Below are 24,316 nucleotides of genomic sequence, written 5' to 3'. Positions count from 1 at the left end.
GCAGAGATAATACCTATCCTTCTCAAGCTATTCCAAGAAATAGAAGGGGAAGGAAAACTTCCAGACTCATTCTATGAAGCCAGTATTACTTTCATTCCTAAACCAGACAGAGACCCAGTAAAAAAAGAGAACTACAGGCCAATATCCCTGATGAATATGGATGCAAAAATTCTCAATAAGATACTACCAAATCGAATTCAATGGCATATAAAAAGAATTATTCACCATGACCAAGTGGGATTCATTCCTGGCATGCAGGGCTGGTTCAACATTCGCAAATCAATCAACGTGATACATCACATTAACAAAAAAAAAAAAAAGAGAAGAACCATGTGATCCTGTCAATCGATGCAGAAAAGGCCTTTGACAAAATCCAGCACCCTTTATTAATAAAAACCCTTGAGAAAGTCGGGATAGAAGGAACATACTTAAAGATCATAAAACCCATTTATGAAAATCCCACAGCTAACATCATCCTCAACGGGGAAAAACTGAGAGCTTTTTCCCTGAGATCAGGAACACGACAGGGATGTCCACTCTCACCGCTGTTGTTTAACATAGTGTTGGAAGTGCTAGCATCAGCAATCAGACAACTAAAGGAAATCCAAGGCATCAAAATTGGCAAAGATGAATTTAAGCTTTCACTTTTTGCAGATGACATGATATTATACATGGAAAATCCGATAGACTCCACCAAAAGTCTGCTAGAACTGACACATGAATTCAGCAAAGTTGCAGGACACAAAATCAATGTACAGAAATCATTTGCATTCTTATACACTAACAATGAAGCAACAGAAACAAATAAAGAAACTGATCCCATTCACAATTGCACCAAGAAGCATAAAATACCTAGGAATAAATCTAACCAAAGATGTCAAAGATCTGTATGCTGAAAACTATAGAAAACTTATGAAAGTAATTGAATAAGATTTAAAGAAATGGAAAGACATTCCCTGCTCATGGATTGGAAGAATAAATATTGTCAAAATGTCAATACTACCCAAAGCTATCTACACATTCAATGCAATCCCAATCAAAATTGCACCAGCATTCTTCTCGAAGCTAGAACAAGCAATCTTAAAATTCATATGGAACCACAAAAGGCCCCGAATAGCCAAAGGAATTTTGAAGAAGAAGACCAAAGCAGGAGGCATCACAATCCCAGACTTTAGCCTCTACTACAAAGCTGTCATCATCAAGACAGTATGGTATTGGCACAAAAACAGACACATAGACCAATGGAATAGAATAGAAACCCCAGAACTAGACCCACAAACGTATGGCCAACTCATCTTTGACAAAGCAGGAAAGAACATCCAATGGAAAAAAGACAGTCTCTTTAACAAATGGTGCTGGGAGAACTGGACAGCAACATGCAAAAGGTTGAAACTAGACCACTTTCTCACACCATTCACAAAAATAAACTCAAAATGGATAAAGGACCTGAATGTGAGACAGGAAACCATCAAAACCTTAGAGGAGAAAGCAGGAAAAGACCTCTCTGACCTCAGCCGTAGCAATCTCTTACTCGACATATCCCCAAAGGCAAGGGAATTAAAAGCAAAAGTGAATTACTGGGACCTTATGAAGATAAAAAGCTTCTGCACAGCAAAGGAAACAACCAACAAAACTAAAAGGCAACGAACGGAATGGGAAAAGATATTTGCAAATGACATATCGGACAAAGGGCTAGTATCCAAAATCTATAAAGAGCTCACCAAACTCCACACCCAAAAAACAAATTACCCAGTGAAGAAATAGGCAGAAAACATGAATAGACACTTCTCTAAAGAAGACATCCGGATGGCCAACAGGCACATGAAAAGATGTTCAACGTCGCTCCTTATCAGGGAAATACAAATCAAAACCACACTCAGATATCACCTCACGCCAGTCAGAGTGGCCAAAATGAACAAATCAGGAGACAATAGATGCTGGAGAGGATGTGGAGAAACGGGAACCCTCTTGCACTGTTGGTGGGAATGCAAATTGGTGCAGCCACTCTGGAAAGCAGTGCGGAGGTTCCTCAGAAAATTAAAAATAGACCTACCCTATGACCCAGCAATAGCACTGCTAGGAATTTATCCAAGGGATACAGGAGTACTGATGCATAGGGGCACTTGTACCCCAATGTTTATAGCAGCACTCTCAACAATAGCCAAATTATGGAAAGAGCCTAAATGTCCATCAACTGATGAATGGATAAAGAAACTGTGGTTTATATACACAATGGAATACTACGTGGCAATGAGAAAAAATGAAATATGGCCTTTTGTAGCAACGTGGATGGAACTGGAGAGTGTGATGCTAAGTGAAATAAGCCATACAGAGAAAGACAGATACCATATGGTTTCACTCTTATGTGGATCCTGAGAAACTTAACAGAAACCCATGGGGAAGGGGAAGGAAAAAAAAAAGAGGTTAGAGTGGGAGAGAGCCAAAGCATAAGAGACTGTTAAAAACTGAGAACAAACTGAGGATTGATGGAGGGTGGGAGGGAGGGGAGGGTGGGTGATGGGTACTGAGGAGGGAACCTTTTGGGATGAGCACAGGGTATTGTATGGAAACCAATTTGACAATAAATTTCATATATTTAAAAACTAAAAATTCTCCTCAAAAAATTTCCAGGAAGAAAGGACAGCCAGAGAAGTGCTCAAAAGAGACAGAAACAATATATCTGAGCACGTTTTTGGAATAACACTCATAAGACGCATAGCCAGGCTTGAAACCAAGCATACAAGATAGCAATCTACTGCTTCAGAGATCAAGGACCTAAGGAATGGTCACCATGAATGCCGAAAATGAAATGTTGTGAACGAGTTACAAAACAAACTGGATGCAGTGACAGCAAGGATGGGAGAAGCAGAAGAGAGAATCAGTGAAATAGAAGATACAATTGTGGACAAAGATGAAGCAGAGAAAGGAAATTACTAGACCACGAGGCAGGTACTAGAGATCTAATTGATTCGGTGAGATGAAATATTAGCCACATAATAGGAGTCCCAGAAGAAGAAGAGTGAGAGAAAGGGGCAGAAGGTTTATTTGAACAACTTATACCTGAGAACTTCCCTCTTCTGGGGAAGGAAACAGGCATCCAAGGTCTGGGGGCACAGAGAATTCCCTTCCAAATCAACAAAACCAGGGCAACACCATGACATGTCAAAGCAAAACTGGAAAAATACAAAGATCAAGAGAGAATTCTGAAAGCAGCTTGGGACAAACGGGTCTTAATCTACAAGGGAAGACACATAAGGGTAGCAGCAGACCTGTCCAAAGAAACTTGTCATGGCAGAAGGGAGGGGTAGGAAACGGTCAATGTGCTGAATGGGAACATATGCAGCAAAGAATCCTTTCCCCAGCAAGGCTGTCGTATGAATAGAAAGAGAGAGAAAGGCTTTCCCAGACAAACAAAACCTAATGGAGTTCATGACCACTAAACCAGCCCTAGAGGAGATCCTAAGGGGCGACTCTGTGAGTGGAAAGCAGCAGAGACTACAAAGGACCAGAGGCCTCACCAAAAGCATGAAACCTTAAGATAACACAATGACACTGAATCCATATCTTTAACTAATCCCTCTGAATGTCAATGGACTCAATGCCCCAATCAAAAGACACAGGGAATCAGAATGGATAAAACACAAAGCAAAACCAAAGAACAAGATCCATCTATATGCTGTCAACAAGACAGCCCCCAGGACACCTCCAGAGTCAAAGTGAAGCTATGGGGAACCACCTATCATGCTACTAGAAGTCAAAAGAAAGCTGGAGTCGCCATACTTCCACCAGACAGACTAGATTTTAAACCAGAGACTCTAGTAACAGATTCAGAAGGGCGTTTTATCACAATTAAGGGGTCTATCCACCAAGAGGAGCTAACAATTACAAATGTTTATGCCCCCAAAGTGAAACGCCCACATATATGAATCGATGAATCACAAACATGAATAAATGTATAAACAGAAATACCATGATTGTAGACGACTTTAAGACTCCACGCATGGCAATAGGCAGATCGTCAAGGCAGAAAATCAGTACGGAAACACAGATCCAGTGTGTCACTGGACCAGATGTATTCAGATATACACAGATATATATTGGCCTTCATATATACATTTATATACCTGGATATCAACACCGATATATTGAGATCTTTTCATCCAACAGCAGTAGAATGCACATTTCTCTTAAGTGCACATAGAACATTCTCCAATATAAGTGACATCTTGGGTCACAAAACAGCCCTCCAGAAATATAAAAGGACTGAGATCATACCTTGCATAGTTTCAGATCACAACAATGAGCACTTACTCATTCTTTCTCTCTCTCACTCTCTTTCCAAGAGAAATACAAACATTACAAAAACATTTAGCTCAGCTCCTTCCAAGAAAGAGAAGAAAAGAATAATAAACCTTGTGGGGCAATGAGCCATGGATGAAAACCACACACAGACAGTAGAATTCCATAACCAATATGTTGACAATGGAGTTGACAGAAAGTGATGTACTAAAAGAACAGACACTAAAGAAATGTTTTCTGCAAAGAAAAATTAGGGTAGGGGTAAACCATTAAAAAAGAGCATGGTGGGGGGAACACGTAGGTGGCTCAGTCAGTTCAGCGTCCAACTTCAGCTCATGAGTCATGATCTCCCGGTTTGTGGGTTTGAGCCCCACATTGAGCTCTGTGTTGACAGCTCGGAGCTGGAGCCTACTTTGGATTCTGTGTCTCCCTCTGTCTATGCCCCTACCCTGTTTGCACTCTCTCTCTCTCGCTCCAAAATAAATAAACTTTAAAAAAATAAAAAAATACCTTAAAAAGCATGGGGGGAGAAGAGGAAAAAAGGTAAAAAATATAAGACATGACCAATCAATCAAGCATGAGCTTAAGACAAGGAAGAAAAGGAGAAATGTGAGCCAAGTAAGGTAAGTGGAAACAACATACATTTTTCAACAGGTACGTAAGTAGGACTGGGAATAAACTATGAGCAATAGTCTCTTTTAAACCTTTTAAAGATATATATATATATAGATATATATATATATATACATATACATATATATATAATGTATACGTAAAACAGAGGCTTTGATTCACAGTATATCCCTAATAATACTGACTTTTATCACTCTACAGTTATCTGGTTATAAATACTGTAATAAAGAATTTAAGTTTTTTCACGATAAAATAAATTGTTCAATTGCTGGCATCTATCGCTTCCTAAAAGCTATCAACTCTTACTAGACTAACAAAAGAACAGAAAAAGAGAGGTTCCTAACACATCAACTTTCACTATGGAGAAAGAATTGGGAATGAGAATTCTAGGAAGTAATGTGAACCTTCAAAGGACGTATGTAATGGGACACAGATGGGGTTGAAAAAACAAAGGCTGAGGACCTTTTCTCTGCAATTCTAAGCTCACAATGGGAGGAGACTAAAGATATATGGTAACCTTCTTTCGTATGTAACTCCTGATTTTCTCAATAGAATCGCTTTGCGTTTATACGTATTAAACACTAAACGGAATATAAACTGAAGCCTTACTTTTTAAATTCACATATTTAATTGTGATACATCATGCGTATTTCATTACTTTTCAAATTCCATTCTACGGAATTCCATTTCCCTACTCATTTTTTCACATTCAAAACCTATGACATTGCTTCTTCCAAGCAAGACTTCATTCTAGGAGCTCCAGGAGTCAAACAAGTATGTTTCCTAACCTCCAGTAGCTTATAATGATTTAGGGGCTTTGAAATGAATATTTAAATAAATAGCAGATGTCTGAAACTTTAAATTTTAGAATCTGACACAAGGACTAGGAGGGGATATTTTTAAAAGCTAGAATATGAAAGATTTCTGAAATTAGAAACTTGACAACTTGGCTAAGAAGAGCCTCTGCTCATAGGGCTACTCTTCTCAGCAAAATATGTATTCTTCAGGGAGATGCACAATTTTCACTTACTCTTCATGGAGTTATTTAAAAATACAGGGGAACACCTTTGTAAGGTAAATGTTGAGAAATAATGCAAACATCTAAATTTCTACATTTTCTAATATTATTTTAGTCTAAATATAGAACAAAGGATAGAGACCAAGGAAAATCCTGTATCTCACCAGAATAAAACTTGCCCGGGGCGGGGGCCACGTACAATAGATACTTGGATCCAATAAGATTTCCTTTAGGCATGAGTATTATCAGTCATGTTACTATCACGGTAAGAATCCTTATCCTTAACCAAATGTCGCATTTCCTCCATTATGGGAAAGATTTTCCCAATATAATTTTACCGTCATTATATATTTTCCAGCCCATTCTTTTCTCAGCCTCCACCTCTAGGATTTACCAAAGTAAAACAAAACAAAACAAAACAAAAAATTCAACACGTCATGTATCTGTCAAGGGGTTTGTTCTTGCTAACTTTCCATTACACACATAAAATGATGATACAGGCTACTGTTAAATTTTAAGAGTAAATACTGGAGAAAACTAAATTCAGAGCAGGAAGTGAGTTTCACAGGTGGGTACTTTACCTTGGTACCGAAATCTAAGCCTTGGCTAGGTGATGTAGGCCATGAATCATCAGGACCAGGTTTGTCGGAAAGCCTTTAGAGCAAAAATATACAACAAAAACATGTTCATTTATTTAAACACAAAATTTCAAAAATTAAGGGAAAGCTCAGCTATCTGTTTATTCAATGAAGTTTCTTGGTATAATTAAAAGTTGGCCTCTGGTTTTTTCATTAAGTTTTATTTTCATTCCAGTAATAGGAACATCCAGTGATGTATTAGTTTAATATAGTGTTTCACCAACTCCATACTCACCCCGTGCTCATCATGACAAGGGCACTTCTTCATCCCCATCACCTCCTTCACCCCTCCCACCACTCAGCTCCTCTCTGGAAACCATCTGTTTGGTCTCGGCAATTAAGAGCCTGTTTCTTGGTTTGTCTCTCCCCTTTTGTTCCTCCTTTTGCTCACTCGTTGTTTCTTAAGTGCTACATGAGTAAAATCAGATGGTATTTGTCTTTCCCTGACTTTGCTTACCATACTACTCTCAGACTGAATCCAGGTGAGCAAATGGCAAGATTTCATTGTTTTATGGTTGAGTAATATTCCAGAGTGTGTGTGTTGTGTATGCATATACATATACACACACAAACATAAATATAGGACTTCTTCTTCGTTCACTCATTTGTCAATGGACCCTTGCGCTGGGTATTGGAAATAATGCTGCAATAAACACAGGGGTGCGTGTGTCCCATGGAATTCGTGTTTTTGTATTCTCTTGGGTAGTATCCAGTAGTGCAATTACTGGATCATAGGATACTTCTGTTTTTAAGTTTTGGAGGAACCTCCATACTGTTTTCCACAGGGGCTTCACCCATTTGCATTTCCACCATCAGTGCAAAAGGTTTCCTTTGTCTCCACATCCTCGCAGACACTTGCTTCTTGTGTCCTGGAGTTTAGCCATTCTGACAGGTGTGACGTGGTATCTCGTTGTAGTTTTGGGGAGCATCTTTTCATGTGTCTGTTGACCATCTGTATGTTGTCTTTGGAAAAATGTCTGGTCATGTCTTCTGCTCATTTTTAAACTGGGCTTTTTTGGAGGGGGGGGGATGTTGACTTGTATCAATTTTTTATACATTGTGGATACTAACCCTTTACTGGATTTGCAAAATATTTGCAAACATGTTCTCCCATCCCAGAGGTTGCCTTTTAGTTTTGACGGTTTCCTTCACTGTGCAAAAGCTTTGCAGGTTGATGTAGTCACCATAGTTTGTTCTTGCTTTGTTTCCCTTGGCTCAGGAGACAGAACTAGTAAAATGTTGCTACAGCCACAGTCAGAGAAATGACGGCCTGTGCTCTCTTTAAGGATATTTTATGGTTTCAGGTCTCACACTTACGTCTTTAATTCCTTTTGAGTTTCTTTGTGTGTATGGTAAAGAAATTGCTCCAGGTTCATTCTTTGCATGTGGCTTGTCCACTCTTCCCAACACCATTTGGTGAAGAGACGGCCTTTTCCCCACTGCATAGTCTTTCCTGTTTGTGGAAGATGAACTGACCATACAGTGGTGGATTTAGTTCTGGGTTTTCGGTTCTAGTCCATTGAGCTATGTGGCTACTTTTTACGCCAGTACCCACCATACTGTTTGGATTACTACAGCTTTGGGATAAAATTGAAATCTGAGATTGTGATACCTCCAGGTTTCCTCTTTTGCAATATTGCTTTGGCCATTCAAGGCCTTTTGTGGTTCTATACAACGTTTAGGATTGTTTGTCTAGCTCTGTGACAAATGCTGTTGGTACACTGACAGGGATTGCATTACATCTGTAGATTGCTTTGGGTAGTGTAGACACTTTCAAAATAAGTATTCTTCCCATCTATGAGCATCGGATGTCTTTCTCTTTCCGTCACCTTCAATTTCTTTCATCAGTGTTTTACGGATTCCAGAGTGCAGGTCTTTCAAAATTTGGACCCCGTTTTAAAAAAGCTTTCAGTTCTCTATTTTGCCTCCACCTCTCCTAACCTGTGAAATCTCCAGGAAAGACCCAGTCTGAGTTTCCATGACCAAGGGTGACAGGCAGGGAATTCTCTGAAATGGTTGAAAATTAAATCTATAAACGTTACCACAATGACTTCTCACCTCACATCTGTCAGAATGGCTCCATTTCAACACACAGGAAACAATAAGGGTTGCTCAGGGTGTGGAGAAAAAACAACCCTTGTGCACCAGTCATGCAATGTAAATTGGTATCGCCACAGTGAAAGCCAGAGTGGACGGGCCTCAACAAATTAAAAATACAAATACCATAGGATCCAGTAATTCCACTAGTGGGTATTTATTTACCCAAGGGAAATGGAAATACTAATTTGAAAAGATATATGCACTCCTATCATTATTGCAGCATTATTTACAATAGACAAGCTATGGAAGCAACCCAAGTGTCCACCAGTACATGAACAGACCACACACACACAAACGCATACACACACGCATACACACATACACACACACACAAACACACACAGACACACAATGGAATATTATGCAGCTATAAAACAGAATGAGATCTTGCCACGTGTAACATCATGGATATACCTTGACGTAGGAGGCTAAGTGAAATAAGTCAGAGAAAGACAAATCCTATATGATTTCACTTCTTTGTAGAATCTAAAAAGGGGAACAAATGAACAAACAGAGAAAAAGCAGAAACAGGCCCATAAATGCAGAGAATTGACTGTTGCCAGAAGAGCGGGCCAGTGGGGGTATGGACAAAATGGGTGACGGGGAGAGGGAAGTTCAGGGTTCCAATTATAGAATGAATAAATCACAAGGCTCAAAGGTACAGCATAGGGAATCTAGTCAGTGGTATCGTAATAGCATCATACATTAACAGATGGGAGCTACGCTTATGGCGAGCATCGTGGAACATCTAGAGATGTTGCATCACATATTACATTGTGTGTCAGGTAGACCTCCATTTAATAGACCAAATTTAAGGTTTCTATGTTATGAGTGGAAGTACTAACTAGAGATTAAAAGATTAAAAATTCCAAAGGCCAACTTTGTTCCTACACTGCTCTTGCCTTATTTAGGTCCATAATAACTAACAAGACCTTCCACGCCTTCAGGGAGAGACACTGTGATCAAAATGGTCCTGGTAGTTGTGCCTCTATTTCTCTATACGCTGCCTGAATATTTTCTTCCCGATGAGCTCCCACTGCTATATCACTCTTCGGCATGGTTCAGTGGCATTCTCCAACCTTTCAATCTTTAGCCTATGAAGGCACAGACTCGTACAAGAATGGGCTCAAATGACCGAGGGTAGGAGCCATGTCCTGCTCCCGGAGAACATGCTAATTGAGAGTCTCAGTCATCCACACAGTCTCCTCAACATAGGCATGTTATCACCTATCCAGATGAAGCTCCCTAACTGATTTGACAAGTCAGTCCTACCCCTGCCCAGCCCTCCAGGTACATGGGAAGGGCATCAAAGATTTAGGAAAAGAGGTGGAGTGAGGAGACAGCTTGCCTTGGGCCATACATCTCTGTTGTTCAGAATCTCCACCCCCCACCCCAATTCCTTCAGAGGATCTAAGCCATCCTCCCTCAGTTGGGGTGGAAGTAGATGATATCATAGTTCTATTTGCTGTAAACAGACTCTTCCCAGCAGCTCAAATGATTTTTAATCTCTCTCATCAGAAAATCTGAAGTATGCTCGCACCTTCAATGAACCCAACACACACAAAACCATAAACCTGGTCGGGACCCTCTTGAACACTCTAGTTGAATATGCCTTTCTAAACAACTCCACTAATCCTGGGTCCTTCATTCCTGTCTTTCACCTTTATCTCACTTGGCATAAACCCCCATATTCTGATGTCTCTTCTAAAACTCTTATTCCTATCCAACTCAGTGTTGTTCTTCTTGAAACCTGCTCTCTTCTGTTAATTTGATTCTTACTCTCCTTCATTGTGTTCATTAGACCCACTCTCCAGCTTTGTATTATTAAAACATTTCCCTGCACAATGAAGACAAAAAACAAAGAAGGAAAGGAAAGAAAGAAACCAAGAAAAGAACCCGAATTGAAATCTCATTTCTGTCACGTATCATATCCAAACAGGTCACTTCAATCTCTTTTGTGTTTCAAATTCTCCATGGAAACAACCATTGGGCAAGGAGGTTAAACAGAGGTTGAAGTACCAGAGGGTATTTTGATGAATTAATCTCTGAGGTTCCCTAAATCGTGAGATTCTAAGTGCTTTTGATTTGGCCTCTGGAAAAATGGAGAGTCCTTCGCTAGCAGAAGTGGAAAAATTAATGGAAAAAAAAATACCAAGAAAACCAGAGAAGAAAGTAAAAAGGCAAAAACACAGTACAGAAAAGTCATGGGGAAACACATCTCCAAACAAAGAAAAAGCTGCCTAGAACTAGTCAAGGGTACTAACCCAAAGGGAAACCAGACTGGGAACTTAGGCAACAGAGAATCATACAGCAAAATCCTCGAAAGAGAGGCTGAATTTAATTAACGTAACATGGTCTACAACTAGATATCCTTCCCTTACAGAAAAATCATTTGGCTCAAAAGAGGAGATATCACCACATCTAAGGTGCTGCTTGACAAGATCTTGCTTATTATGTAAAAGCCGTGACACCATGGCCATAGCTGACATCCACCCTAAAATCTCTGATGGCAAAAACAAGGGACTAGTTACCACTGCACTAATGACTTTTGTTAGCACTAGTGGTCAAATATATAAGAGCAAATGCTTGGACTAACCTGGATTCTTAAGAAAACCCTAAATTAGAGTTCCGACATCATTACCTTTGACATTCTGAATTGATCTGCACTAGGATCTGTATCTTCATCTCAGAGCTGCTGAGGAACCAGAGAATGGATGTGGAAGCTTCACGGGCTGATGGGCAAACCCCTCAGCTACCCATTAACTATGGAATCATGGGGCGAGTAATCCACCTCCCTGAACCGCATTTGCCAAAGAAATAAAACGTAGGCTACAATAACACAGCTACTTTGCAAAGCTATGCGGTGACTATACAACTGAACAGATGTTACCCATAAGAAATAGTGTCTAGTCCAGGGTAGAACACTCAACAACTCCTTTTGTTCTCTGCATTCCCTTAGGAAACACATAATTTTCACTTCATTCATTTCCTTTCCTTTCCTTTCAATTTCCATTTCATTTCATTTCATTCCTTTATACTTTGAGAGTGAGTGCACACAGAAAGAGGGGAAGATATCCCATGGAGCCTGTCAGCACAAAACCCAACGTGGGGCTTGAACTCACAAACCTGAGTGGAAATCAAGAGTCACACCCTTAACCGACTGAGCTCCCCAGGTGCCCCAACAAATGTCATCTTTACAAATCCATAAAAATCCTACCTGGTTATAGAGTCTTCCTCAGCATTCTTATCTCCTCCTAGAGAAGAAAGCAAAATACATGTTAAATCAACAATCGAAAAATAGAGGAAATTACAAGTGTATGGCTTATGATTGGTTAAAAAGTATGCCTTTGGGACCACACCTGGAAACCACACTACACTGAATGGTAATTATACGATTGGTAGGGTTCAAGCACTAAGAAATCTTACTTTCTCCTCTATTAAGACCAAAAGCAAAAATAGGTTTTATTGGAATTTGACACCTACAGGTGAAGTGATGTTTACATTGACCATCACTGACCGACTCTAAGACACTGGAGGAAAATGGTATTGTTAGGAGAATGATTATCAGAGCTGACAATGTCAATCTGAAACTAGCACGATTTTTCTGGACTTACACTATTAGAGTAGTTAAAAGAGAGTATGTTTATTTTGCTGTAACATGACAGAACTTCCCCAGCCCTTCAGTAGAGACTGTTCAGTTTCAGGATGAAACACCCCCTCACAAAGTGGGCTCTATAGCTATTGTCCTTTGCAGCATGGCCACACCATAGCAAGCACACTCTCCCTGACCTTATTTCCAATGGCAAGGTAAGTAAGAAGGATTTGGCATTCCACTTTGATAAAGTTCTAATCTCTTGGGACTGTCTCCTTCCATTGCTAGAGAGTCCATCTACACCCACCGCACATCACAGAGGAGGATGATCCCAATGTGAGTGCTATGTAATGGTTCACGATGTCATTTTTCTCAACCCTCCCCATTAGGTGACACACATCTAGAGAAATCATGCTTTTTTTCATGGAAGGCATAGGTCATCAGATCCTCTACTGAAGAGCAACAAAACAAAACAAAGGGCAAAGAATGTCTTGAATGCCGACCTTCAATTACCAGGGAATTTTAACTTTCTAAACATTCAAAGATATCCATTGTATGATTCTAACTACATGACACTCTGGAAAGAGCAAGGCTATGGAGGTAAGGGTTGGGGTGAATGTAGGGATAAAGGGGTACAGCACAGAGGACGTTTAAGGCAGTGAAACTCTTTCACACGATACCACAAAGGTGGACTCACATCATTACACATTTGTGAAAACTCATAGAATCTAGAACACCAAGGATGAACACTAATGCAAATTAGAGACTTGGCCTCAAAATGAAGAGTTAGTGTCCATATAAAACGCACCACTGTTCTCAGGGTACCTGGGTGGCTCAGTTGGTTCAGCGTCCAAGTCTGGATCTGAGCTCAGGTCATGATCTCACAGTTCATGGGATCAAGTCCTGCATCAGGCTCTGTGCTGACAGCACAGGATTCTTTCTCCCCTCTCCCTCTGCCCCTTGGCTGCTCACACACATGCATGCTCTCTCGCTCAAAACTAAACCAAGGAACTGAAAAAAATATACTAGTACAAACGGACCACTGTCATGCAAAAGGTTGACAACAGGGGAGGGTAGGCATGTACGGGGATATGGTATGTGGAGACTCTCTGTACTTCCTATTATATTTTGCTGTGAACTTAAAACTTCTGTAAAGAATAAGACTTATTAAATGTATAAAACAACACCAACAACAAAACATGGTATCCATTGAAGCCTCTCTTAGCGTATATTAACGCACGATACAGTCACCTTGAAAATTAAGATAGAGATCAAAGTAACACAGTAGGGGGACTGTCTCCCATAAGAAGTATATGAAAATACATAAAGCAAAATGCAAAAATACAAAAGTTATTTGTATACTTAGGCAAGAAAACAATTGGTGAATATGATCAAATATTATAACTATAAACAGGGATTCAGCACTATAGGAATCAAACCTGCGTTTTCCTTAAAATTAAGAGATTTTACTCTAATTTTAAGTCGAAAATCATTATGCTTATCATATCTAAGAATCATAATGAGGGGCGCCTGGGTGGCGCAGTCGGTTAAGCGTCCGACTTCAGCCAGGTCACGATCTCGCAGTCTGTGAGTTCGAGCCCCACGTCAGACTCTGGGCTGATGGCTCAGAGCCTGGAGCTTGTTTCCGATTCTGTGTCTCCCTCTCTCTTTGCCCCTTGCCTGTTCATGCTCTGTCTCTCTCTGTCCCAAAAATAAAAAATAAACGTTGAAAAAAAAATTAAAAAAAAAAAAAGAATCATAATGAAAGCTTAGCCACATAAAAAAAGATTATAATGACCTAATATTGCCCTAGTAATTTTTGTGCAAATACCGACTTCATATGGATGATGAAACTGAAACCATTACCATGGTAACCATCATATTACTTGCTAGTGCAATAAACTCTTAAGACAGCACCAAAAATTAAGTCAGGGCTATTAATTCCTATGCAGAACAGGTTTCATCCAGCGGGCCACAGAGGGCTACCCTCAGAACATCCTACTTGAATGACTGGCCCTTGGTGGTTCCCTGGGATCTTGGATTTCAGGAGGATTCCCACCATTCCCTAGCTGGTTAAGAGTCGCTCACTCTGCCTAAGTGCTGGTACAATCAATGTGCTTCAGGCCGCACACTTGATTTCCTTCTGGAAACCTGGAATTTGGGGACATGCTAAGGAGAAGATGGCTATGTGATTAGCATTTCATGAAACCTCGGGCACTGAGTATCCATAAGCCTCGTACTGGCCGACAACATTTCACTTGTGCTGTCCTAATTTCATGCTGGAGGAATTTAGCACATCCTACTAACTCCACAGAGAAAGGATTCCTGGAAGCCTGCGCTTGGTCTCCTCTGGCCTTCACCCCATGCACGATATTGCTCGGTGCAGATTGGCCTTTCCAGCCTGTCCCCATACCAAACCACAGGCACGAGTACAAGTATATGCCGAGGTCTGTGAGCTCTTCTAGTCAATAATCAAATCTGGGTGTCGTTAGGGTGCCTCCAACACAACTGAGTTATACGAAATTTCTATTATTTGGGTTGATGTCTTACACGTGGTTACAGTCAGAAGGTTATGTCACAGAATACCTTTCCTGGAAACTCTTTCTCTTGGTATTTGCCTTGAAAAGTCCTACATTCCTATATATCCATTTGAAGAATGGTTTAAAAGGAATAGATGAAATCTTGATGTCAGAAAGCGTGCAACAAGCAACAATCCTATTTTACTCAGAAAAAAAAAAGAGAATCCTGGTGGTTGCCACTATGTTCTACCATATACAAGTTCCTCTCAAATATGAAAAATCAGTTAACTTTCTCCCACACACTAGGACTTAGTTCATTTTTTCTGGCAGATAGGAATCAAGAGAAGTAACAGGGATTGTTCTAGAAAAAACAGAACTATCAGACCCAGTATAAAAACATACTACTGATTATAGTTTTTTGTTTGTTTGTTTCCTTTCCTTCATTTCTTAGAAAATTAAAAAATAGTTCACCTATTAAAGGCAGTCATTGCCAAGATAATCAAAAGTCATAATTACTGTGTCCTCATTCCCGCTGCTCTCCTCTGTTCATCTGATAAAGTCCTACTCATTCTTCATGTCCAATTTAAATGCCTGCACACAACCTGGAAACCTCGGAATCTTCTGAGAGTTCTCTCTCACCCCCTAACTTTTTAGAGTCAGGAATCACAAATTCGTATTAAGTATACTGTTTCGGTCTCTGCTTTATCTTTCCCCTGCCAGCGCCCTAGTCAAACATGAGTTCTTAACTGATGATTTTCGCAGGGAAAAAAAAAGGCACCAAATATTATTCTTATTTCTTAAATGATTAAAACAAAGTTAACCAAAACAAATGAGAAAGACACAAGGCCCAGAAAGAAAAATTAATGGAATAAATTGAACCCCCTGACGTTTTCAATCTACACAGCTGAAAGTTTCATAATGGCCTAATACTAGGCTAAGGAAACAGGAGCTTCCTTTGCCTCCCAGTCTCTTTATGTGGTTTCCTATAACCTATCCTCCATATGAGGCTTCAGCAAACTACGGCCACAGGCCAAATCCTACCTGCCATCTGGTTCTGTAAACAGTGTTTTCTTGGGGCATAGTCCCATGTCTTCACTTGCATACTGCTATGGCTGCTTTCACACTACAAGGGCAGAGCTCAGAGACCACATCACCTAAAACATTCACTGGCTCTTTAGGAAAAAGGCTTGGTGATCTGTATTTTATGCATCAACCGGAGTGTCCTAACTCAAATCTAATCCTATTAGTCTTCTGCCTCAAATCCTCCAAAATCCCTGCATCAAATACTGCTGGCTCCCTCCCTAAGAGCCATTGCACAGTCTTCATTCTTGCTAGAGAATCACAACTTTATTTGGATATTTATTGTCTCCATACACAGAGAAGGTGGCCTCACCCCGGCTTCAAAAAGAGAAAGGATTATTCTAAGCCAATCACAGAACCTGATTTACCAGGGACCCGTTGCGAATGAGTGTGTGACCTAACCTAGTCTTTAAGATGTTAGAGGAAGTCTGCTGCAAGCCTCTTCCTAGTGAAAAGAAACACCCAAAGGAAAGCAGTCCTTCCCACCCACTGGAAGTTGCCGTGCGAGAATGTGACACCTGGAGCCGTGGCTAATTAGCCACCCCGGAAAGGAGAAAGGAAAAGACCACCAGCTCCAAAACTGAACAAGAGACGACTGGCATCCTGATGACATCACTGAACCATCAAAACGTTTCTGGTTCCTGCTGTTTTAGTCACTGTTAGACGTCACCCATTACTTGCCGCTAAAAGCATTCCACCGAAGAAATTGCCCGAGGCCTATCGGGGAAGATCTACTCCTTCCTACAGCACTAAGAAACTTCCGTAAGCTTGTCTTCCCTAGGTATTCACCCCATTCCCAACCATTGTCCTAGCACACGTTTTCTACCAGCAAAACCCAGCTGCTCATAAATCCCGCTAAGGTCACTCGCACACCTTCGCCTCTGCACTGCTGTGTACCCCGCCAAGCACGTAATCGCGACAGTTTGCAAACACTGTCAAACACACAAATGTCGGCCCTTCTGCCTCTCTACCTGCCAAACTGAACGACTCACTCTGCACGCTTACCGTCGATTCTACCCAGTCCTTGAAAACTCGGATTCCTCACCGGGAGCTTACGGTACCTGGAACAAATGCCAACACAAAATAACAATGATCGCTACAAGCTCTACGAGACTCTGGCACCTAGTAAGCACTAAATAGAGTAAATAACACAAAGGACAGTGCTGAAAACAAACTCCTGGGGTGCAGAGCCTGGTTTGGGAACGTTTGTATTCTACAACAACAGGATAACACTTAGCAGCTAACAGGCACTGAAGAGTTACTTGTGAAGTGAACAAATGGACATGAATAAATTAAATTCCTCTGAAAATTCTTCTTAAAAACCACAGAAACTTTTCTGTTTCAAAAACCGCAGGGACAGCTCTCTTCTGTTATGAGCACCTTAATGATCCCAACGCTGTCTGCTCGATCTTTGGATCCATCTTTGGAAGCCCCCTCCCCCAGGATCGCGCCCCGAGCCCCCGCCCCCGCCTGCGGCACCCACCTCCTTCTTGACGGTGCGCAGCAGCCTCTGTCGAGGGTCCGCCTCTGTGGGACGAGACGAGGGGGCACACGGTCAGCCCCGCGCTGGGGACGGGGCCGGGGCCGGGGCTGCCGTCCCGCCGCCCGCTCGCCCTGCGCCCGCTTAGCTGCGGCGCCGGAGGCCATGGCCGCGCGCGCTGCGTTCCAAGCCCAGGCGGCGGCGGGGCCTGCTCTCTGGCCGCGCAGCGTCAGCCGCGTTCGGCGGGGCCGAGCGCCCGGTTACGTCAGGCCGCGCCGCGCCTCCGCCCGCGCCGCGCCTCCGGTGACCCGCCGCCGCGCTTCCGGTGGGGCGCCGCCGTCGCCGCCGCCGCGCTTCCGGTGAGGAGCCGCCGCCGCCGCCGCCGCGCTTCCGGTGAGGAGCCGCCGCCGCCGCCGCCGCGCTTCCGGTGAGGAGCCGCCGCCGCACATCCGGTGAGGAGCCACCGCCGCCGCCGCGGCCCGCTCCCGGTGAGGAGCCGCCGCCGCCGCCGCCGCGCTTCCGGTGAGGAGCCGCAGCCGCCGCACATCCGGTGAGGAGCCGCCGCGGCCCCGCTTCCGGTGACGACCCGGCGCCGCAGACGCCGCGCTTCCGGTGAGGAGCCGCCGCCGCCCGCCGCGCAGCCTGGCCCCTGGCGGGAAGGTCCTCGGGGCGTCGCACGCTCTGGGCCCCTACCACCAGCAGCCCCGCCTCCGCGGGAAGCCCCGCCTCCCACGCCCGGCGGCCCAGCTCCCACTCCCCCTCCTTTGGGCAGGGCGGAAATGCAGCGTTCAGGCCCAGAGCAGCTCCTGGCCGGGCTGCAGGGAAGTGGCCTGAGGCGGTGGAGCCTGTTACTGACACGCTCCAAGCCCCATGGTTCCCGTCTTTAAATGGATGTAATAGAGGCGCCTGGGTGGCTCAGTCGGTTGAGTGTCCGACTTCGGCTCAGGCCGTGATCTCACGGTTCGCGGGTTCGAGCCCCGCGTCGGGCTCTGTGCTGACTGCTGAGAGCCTGGAACCTGTTTCCCATTCTGTCTCCCTCTGTCTGTGCCCCGACTCCGCTTGTGCTTTGTCTGTCTCTAAAATAAACAAACATTAAAATATATGTGTATGTATCCAATGGATGTACTAGGACCACCTCTTTGGAACGATACCAGACGCAAACGAGATAGTGAATATAAAGCACTTAACAGAGACCTAGGAAAAAACACCCGCAACCATAAAAGCTGCCGTCATCATCATCATCATCAGTATTATTATTACTGAGTCCTCCAAGACACAGTGGCTCTCCACCCAGATTGGCCGGGCCTTGCGTGGCTCCCTCCCCCGCACGCAGGTCACTGGGAGAGTGGCAGAGAGGGATCCTTCCAGGACCCCAATAGGGCACTTGTCTGCCAGGACTGAGTCAGCCAAGACCCTTTGCGACCTACGCTCCTTCCACCAGGTTCCTGACCGCGTCCACCCAGACGGCACCTCGGGTTTACAAACGTTTATTGACACCTACCACAGGCCAGGTTACTGTACTGAGGATACGGGAGTGAGCAAGTTGGGCAAAAGCCTGCCCTCACAGGGCGTAGGAGGTAGACAGAAAAACAAATAAGCAGATGATGTGGGATGTTGGAAGTTTCTGGAGAAAACTGAAGTAGGCAAAGGAGACAGGTGTATTTTTGAAGTAGGGTGCTTGAGGGAGGCCCCATGAGGAGATGCCATTGAGCAAAGAGGAGAAGCGTAGATTGGGGGATTTCTGGAGGAAGAGCATTCCAGGCAAAGGGAACAGCAAGTGCAAAGGCCCTGAGGTAGCAGGGTGCCACTGGGTGGGACAACTAGCTAGGAGGCCAGTGGGGCTGGAGTGGCATGAACAAGAAGGATTGGCAGTCTTCCAAGGTCCTGTTAAGGCTTTGAAGTCCTGCCCTCGAGAGCCCCCCCGGGTTTCAGCCCTCCGGTCACTAGGACTGGGGACAGCTCAGAGCAGCCCTCTTGCTGAGGAGATTCAGAGCCCCTTGTCTCCATGTGTCAGTGTCCTAAGCCAGAGAAGAGGATTTTGACTAGCCGAGGGAAAAGAAAAGAAGCTGGAAGGATAATGGGCATTCCCCGAGTCCAAGGGGGGCCTGGAGGACTGGGCTGAAAGCAAGGTAGCCCCAGAAAGAGAGACCCTTGGGAATAGTCGCCTGGCAAGGACAGAGTGGTTAGGGTGCCACCACTCAGGGGGAAGGAGCTCCAGCTGTTGGAGGTTCCCGTTCCAAGGACGGAGCATCCTACTGGCCTGGCCTGAGACCTACGCCTGCTTCTTGCTGGGCAAGGGGAGCCTCAGCCACAATCCCACCACCCCACTATCTCCACCGAGAGTCCCCGGGGGGGCCCAGAGAATGCGACATGGTTGCTTGGTAACCAACACCCCCCCCCATATACTAGAACCCTATATGGAGGACCTACTGTGTGCCAGCCACTGCATCAAGGGCTTTAGGGTTTGGGTTGCCTGCTTTCACCACAACACGGACATGAGCCCAAGCTTCACTTTTGGCCTGTTAATATTATCTCCTTCAATATATTACATTGTGAAAGGTGACATGAAATAGTCACTTATGTCAACAGGTTTTCCAACGGAGCCAGAGGCCAGGAAGGAGATGGGCCTTATGCACATCCTCACCGGTAGGAGAAGCACAAATGTTGGAACCGGGCCAAACACCTGCAGCTTGCTACAGTGAGAGACCCCGCTTAGTGATAGCCTTAGAAACCAGGTACGGTCACCAAGTTTACTTTCCTGCCACCAACACCAGTCTTGGTCATCAGAATTCGTAGTAAATGACTTATACAAGCATTCCCTCTTGTCTTCAAAAACCTCTTACTTTTATTCCCTGGATGGGGGTGGGGAGGGTAGAGGCACTCTTTTGGTTGCTGCCCACAGGTGTCTTTCCCAAACTGCAATTCTGAGACCCCAAATAAATAACCTTGCTTTTTATTTCAGCTCTGCCTCTTCTCTCAGTTGACAGCTTACATCCTGCATTTGCTAAGTAGGAATGCACAAATGCTTTCTTCACAGCTTCTAGGCCTCTGAATTTTGATACAATTTGAAACCTGTGGGGGTGGTGGGCGGAGGAATTCAAGCACAGCACAAAGCATCTTGATATATTGATCAACTGAATTCATCAGTTGTTAACTGCGATTCATCAACTGTTAACATTTGCTGCCTTAACTTGATGTTCTCTGCCTCCCTCTTTTTACAACAAATTGCACACATTGATTGTATACATCTTGATGAATTTTCTCCTATGCACTCCCCTGTGATACCATCACTATAACGAAGGTACTAAACATATTCATCACCTCCAGAAATGGGTGTGTGTTCTTTCGTGGCTATTTGTTTCTTTGGGTAGGAACGTGTAGCATGTGATCTCTCTCCTAGAAGCAGAGGCGTGGGAACAAGGTGTGGGAGGGAAACATGAAGGAAGCAGAGAGGGAGCACTTGATGTGATTTTATGCAAGGTGGTGTAGACGGCCATCCCTTTTATCCAGGTTTCTCCATCACTTTGCAGAGGCCTGCTAATTATTCCTCTTCTCATCCTTTCCCTCTCTGTGATCCTTTCTTCATTATCTTTGCACAGATTCTCGGCGCTTTCTTTTTGTCTTAATTAGGCTTCTTGGTGGTTTGGCCGCTTAGCTGCTATCTTGATTTCTTAAAGAACCACCTTAGTTTTTTCACCCTCCATTTTGCCAGCCTCTTCCATTAGGTTTATTTTGGTGTGTGATTGTGTTTTCTCATTTCAGGTGTAAATAAATCCATACATACATAAGTTCATGCAAGAATGTGTGTAGATCCAGTATATGTACAGACTGTATATCCAAATTGCATTTAGTCGTCTACCGCTTTTTGACTGTTTATCCCCAGTTTTCCAACTTAAATACCACCTTCTCTCCCACTGCCCTCCACTCCTTTTTTCTTTATTATTTTTTTTTTGGCCCAGAAAGAACACTGGCAGATTCCTGCATGTCATCAGGAAGGTAATGATAATCAGATCAACTCTGTGGCAGTTGGGGTTTTTTATAAGAGTTATAAGTCAGGGGCGCCTGGGTGGCTCAGTCAGTTGAGCGTCCGGCCACCAGCTCTTAGATGAACACTGGCAAGCCCATCCTCTGCCCAGTTGAATTGCCCATAATAACTGGGAGCCCGTTGCTTTGCCTGAGCCCACCTATGCAGTAAATGTTCAAGAGTTATGGGGGCGCCTGGGTGGCTCAGTCAGTTGAGCGTCCAACTTCAGCCAGGTCACGATCTCGCGGTCCGGGAGTTCGAGCCCCGCGTCGGGCTCCGGGCTGACGGCTCGGAGCCTGGAGCCTGTTTCCGATTCTGTGTCTCCCTCTCTCTCTGCCCCTCCCCCGTTCATGCTCTGTCTCTCTCTGTCCCAAAAATAAATAAACGTTGAAACAAAAAAAGAAAGAATAAAGCAAAGGAAACTTGCCTGAATTGTGGCACGACATCAAGAAGGGGAAATATTAAGATTAAGAATTATTTCTAATTTCCTACCTCAGAAGTCAAGTGCTTCTCAATTCTCGTGCTTCTTATACATTTTCACACATTTCCAAACTTGAGCTGAACAAAGGAAAGCAAACATGAAACTCATACAATGCCAATATTGAGAAGCGGTGGTTGTTTTTGACTTTGAGAGACATTGTTCTAAATGGACTATAAATTCTCTGAGTTCACACCTTTGTCAGCCACCAACAGATTTAAACCTCATACACTTTACTAGGATTACCAAGGGGTGGAAATGCTGTGAGATGGCTAATCAATAATAGTTTTGATGTGAATGTTGGTTTAGATAGAAGATGCAGGATAGGATTTATTGTAACATTATGGTCTCATTTCTGTTACATTCAGTAGCAGGAGTTTCAAAACAGAAACGTTGTTGTCCAATTTCCTGTGATTTTGCACACACTCCAGTTTGCTTCACAAATCCTTGAAAATACATATTTGCAATCACAGAGAGAAATATCTGGGGAGAAATGATGGTGTCCACGGAGTGAGCTTTTAGAGTACACTTCTCGAAACAATGATTGCTACATTTCATTCAAACATTTTCGATTTTAACAGGGCCCCTGGGTAGCTCAGTCAGTTAAGCATCCGACTTTGGCTCAGGTCATGATTTGTTGTTTTACACGTTCAAGCCCCACATCAGCTCTGTGCTGACAGCTCAGAGCCTGGAGCCTGCTTAGGATTCTGTGTTCTCCCTCTCTCTCTGCCCCTCCCCCACTCACACTCTGTCTGTCTGTCTGTCTGCCTCTCAAAAACAAGTAAACATTAAAAAAATTTTATGTTTGGGGCGCCTGGGTGGCTCAGTCAGTTGAGCATCCGACTTCGGCCCAGCTCACGATCCCGCGCCTCGTGAGTTTGAGCCGTGTGTTGGGCTCTGTGCTGACTGGCTCAGAGCCTGGAGCCTGCTTTGGATTTTGTGTCTCCCTCTCTCTCTCTGCCCCTCCCCTACTCTGTCTCTCTGTCTCCCAAAAATAAATAAACCTTAAAATTTTTTTTTAATTTTCCTTTTAAGTAATCTCTGCACCCATTTGGGGCTCATCCTCACGACTCCCAGATCAAGAGTCACACACTCCATGGATCGAGCCAGCCAGGCGAGCCCTCATTACTTTTTACAAAATCTAACTCTGAGAATATATTTATTGCATTCACACCAGTGGGGGCTGTGCCTAATTCCTTATAGATAGATAGATAGCGACCCTTTAACATTGGGTTCAAAGAGATTGGGAGGAATCCTCCTTTTTCTTAGAGAGACTTAATAGACATGGCTTAAGACAGGGTTTCTTAAACTGGGCTCTGTTGACATTTTGCGCAAGGTAAGTCTTGTGAGGAGCTGCAGGATGCCTTACAAAGTGTTTAGCTGCATCCCTGGCCTCAGCCTGCCAAATGCCAGCCGTGCCTTCCCCACTGTTGACACCTTAAATGTATCCAGAATTTGCCAGAGGTCCCCTGGGGGCCCAATTTCTCCCTGATCGGGGACCACCAGAAGCCAATATCATGTGTCCCAGAGAACTGGGAAGGTACTCTCTCCAGGTACAATAATCTAGTATGTACCTGAATTAAGTAACAGTAATATTGGACTAATGGGGCATTGAGAGGGAAACTCCAATGTAAGTCTGGAGGCCAGGATTCAAGGGGAAGTGAGGGGAGCGCTGAATTCTTTTAGTTAGTTTAAATGATTCCTATACGGTCATTAAATTAATTGGTTTCTCACATTTTAAAGGAGGTGGCCAAGGAGATAGCAAGATGGAGAATTTAGATGATTAAACCATTACTGAGTGCCTACCATCCAATCCATGCTTGGCAACACGGATGTGGTTTTGTCACACACTGACTCTGGGTCTGGAGATTCCAGGCAGAGATGTGATTCTCAGGACTCAGTCTGACAAAGTGGATTATTTCATTATGTTCCTAAAGTAGAGCCTAGGAGATCCTGAACGTACCGTCCACTCTATTGCTGTGCTGTGAATGATCTCTATCTCCACTCTCCTCTATGGTAGCAACCAGCTCTGAGCGGCTCTCGAGCCCTTGAAATGTGGTCGCGTTTCATGTGTCACAGTGGAAATCTTAACATTTTGGATGTATCGGATCAAAAATATATTACTCACATTAGCTTCACGGTTTTTGATTTTCCTTTTTCCAGTGTGTTTACTGGCAAAGCCAAAACTATGTATGTGCTTTGCATAATTTTTATCAGAGAACAGTGACCTAGAAGGTGGAGAATTGTGCCCTGTTGGAATCCTGAAAGTCACCCTTGTCCTGGGTTCATGTCTAGGCCAGGTAGTACATGCAGACAGAACGGGGGATCCTGCTAAGTCTGGGTCCTCCTTGCATCTCAGCTCAAAGCCCTGGACATTTTTTTCTTTTTTTGCGATGTAAATACATATCTTTATTACTTAATTTTATACATTTATAACATTTATATTAATTTAATA

The 24,316-nt window shown here is 43.5% G+C and overlaps 1 protein-coding gene and 1 long non-coding RNA gene across 4 annotated transcripts in view; both read right to left on the bottom strand.

Annotated features, from left to right (window-relative positions):
- The window catches only part of LOC122478395 (small G protein signaling modulator 1-like), a 49,385-nt gene extending 31,715 nt beyond the window's left edge, over positions 1-17,670 (bottom strand). Inside the window, exons 1-4 of one of the 3 annotated variants that reach the window (XM_043572037.1) lie at positions 17,363-17,670; positions 16,885-16,940; positions 11,906-11,942; positions 6,532-6,604 (exon numbers count right to left, since the gene is read on the bottom strand). In XM_043572037.1, coding sequence (XP_043427972.1) covers positions 6,532-6,604; positions 11,906-11,942; positions 16,885-16,940; positions 17,363-17,526 — 330 coding nt within the window. In that variant the 5' untranslated portion in view covers positions 17,527-17,670. The remainder of the gene's footprint in view (positions 1-6,531; positions 6,605-11,905; positions 11,943-16,884; positions 16,941-17,362) is intronic. The other 2 variants (XM_043572036.1, XM_043572035.1) reach the window with 2 other exon arrangements.
- A 4,073-nt stretch (positions 17,671-21,743) lies between these two features.
- LOC122478391 overlaps positions 21,744-24,316 on the bottom strand; it is a 42,260-nt gene continuing 39,687 nt past the window's right edge. Inside the window, exon 9 of the long non-coding RNA XR_006295983.1 lies at positions 21,744-21,941. This is a non-coding gene — a long non-coding RNA (uncharacterized LOC122478391). The remainder of the gene's footprint in view (positions 21,942-24,316) is intronic.

Source organism: Prionailurus bengalensis, unplaced genomic scaffold (genome assembly GCF_016509475.1).
Source record: "Prionailurus bengalensis isolate Pbe53 unplaced genomic scaffold, Fcat_Pben_1.1_paternal_pri Un_scaffold_58, whole genome shotgun sequence".
Taxonomy (NCBI): Eukaryota; Metazoa; Chordata; class Mammalia; order Carnivora; family Felidae; genus Prionailurus; species Prionailurus bengalensis.
This window is presented reverse-complemented; position numbering and strand designations above follow the sequence as displayed.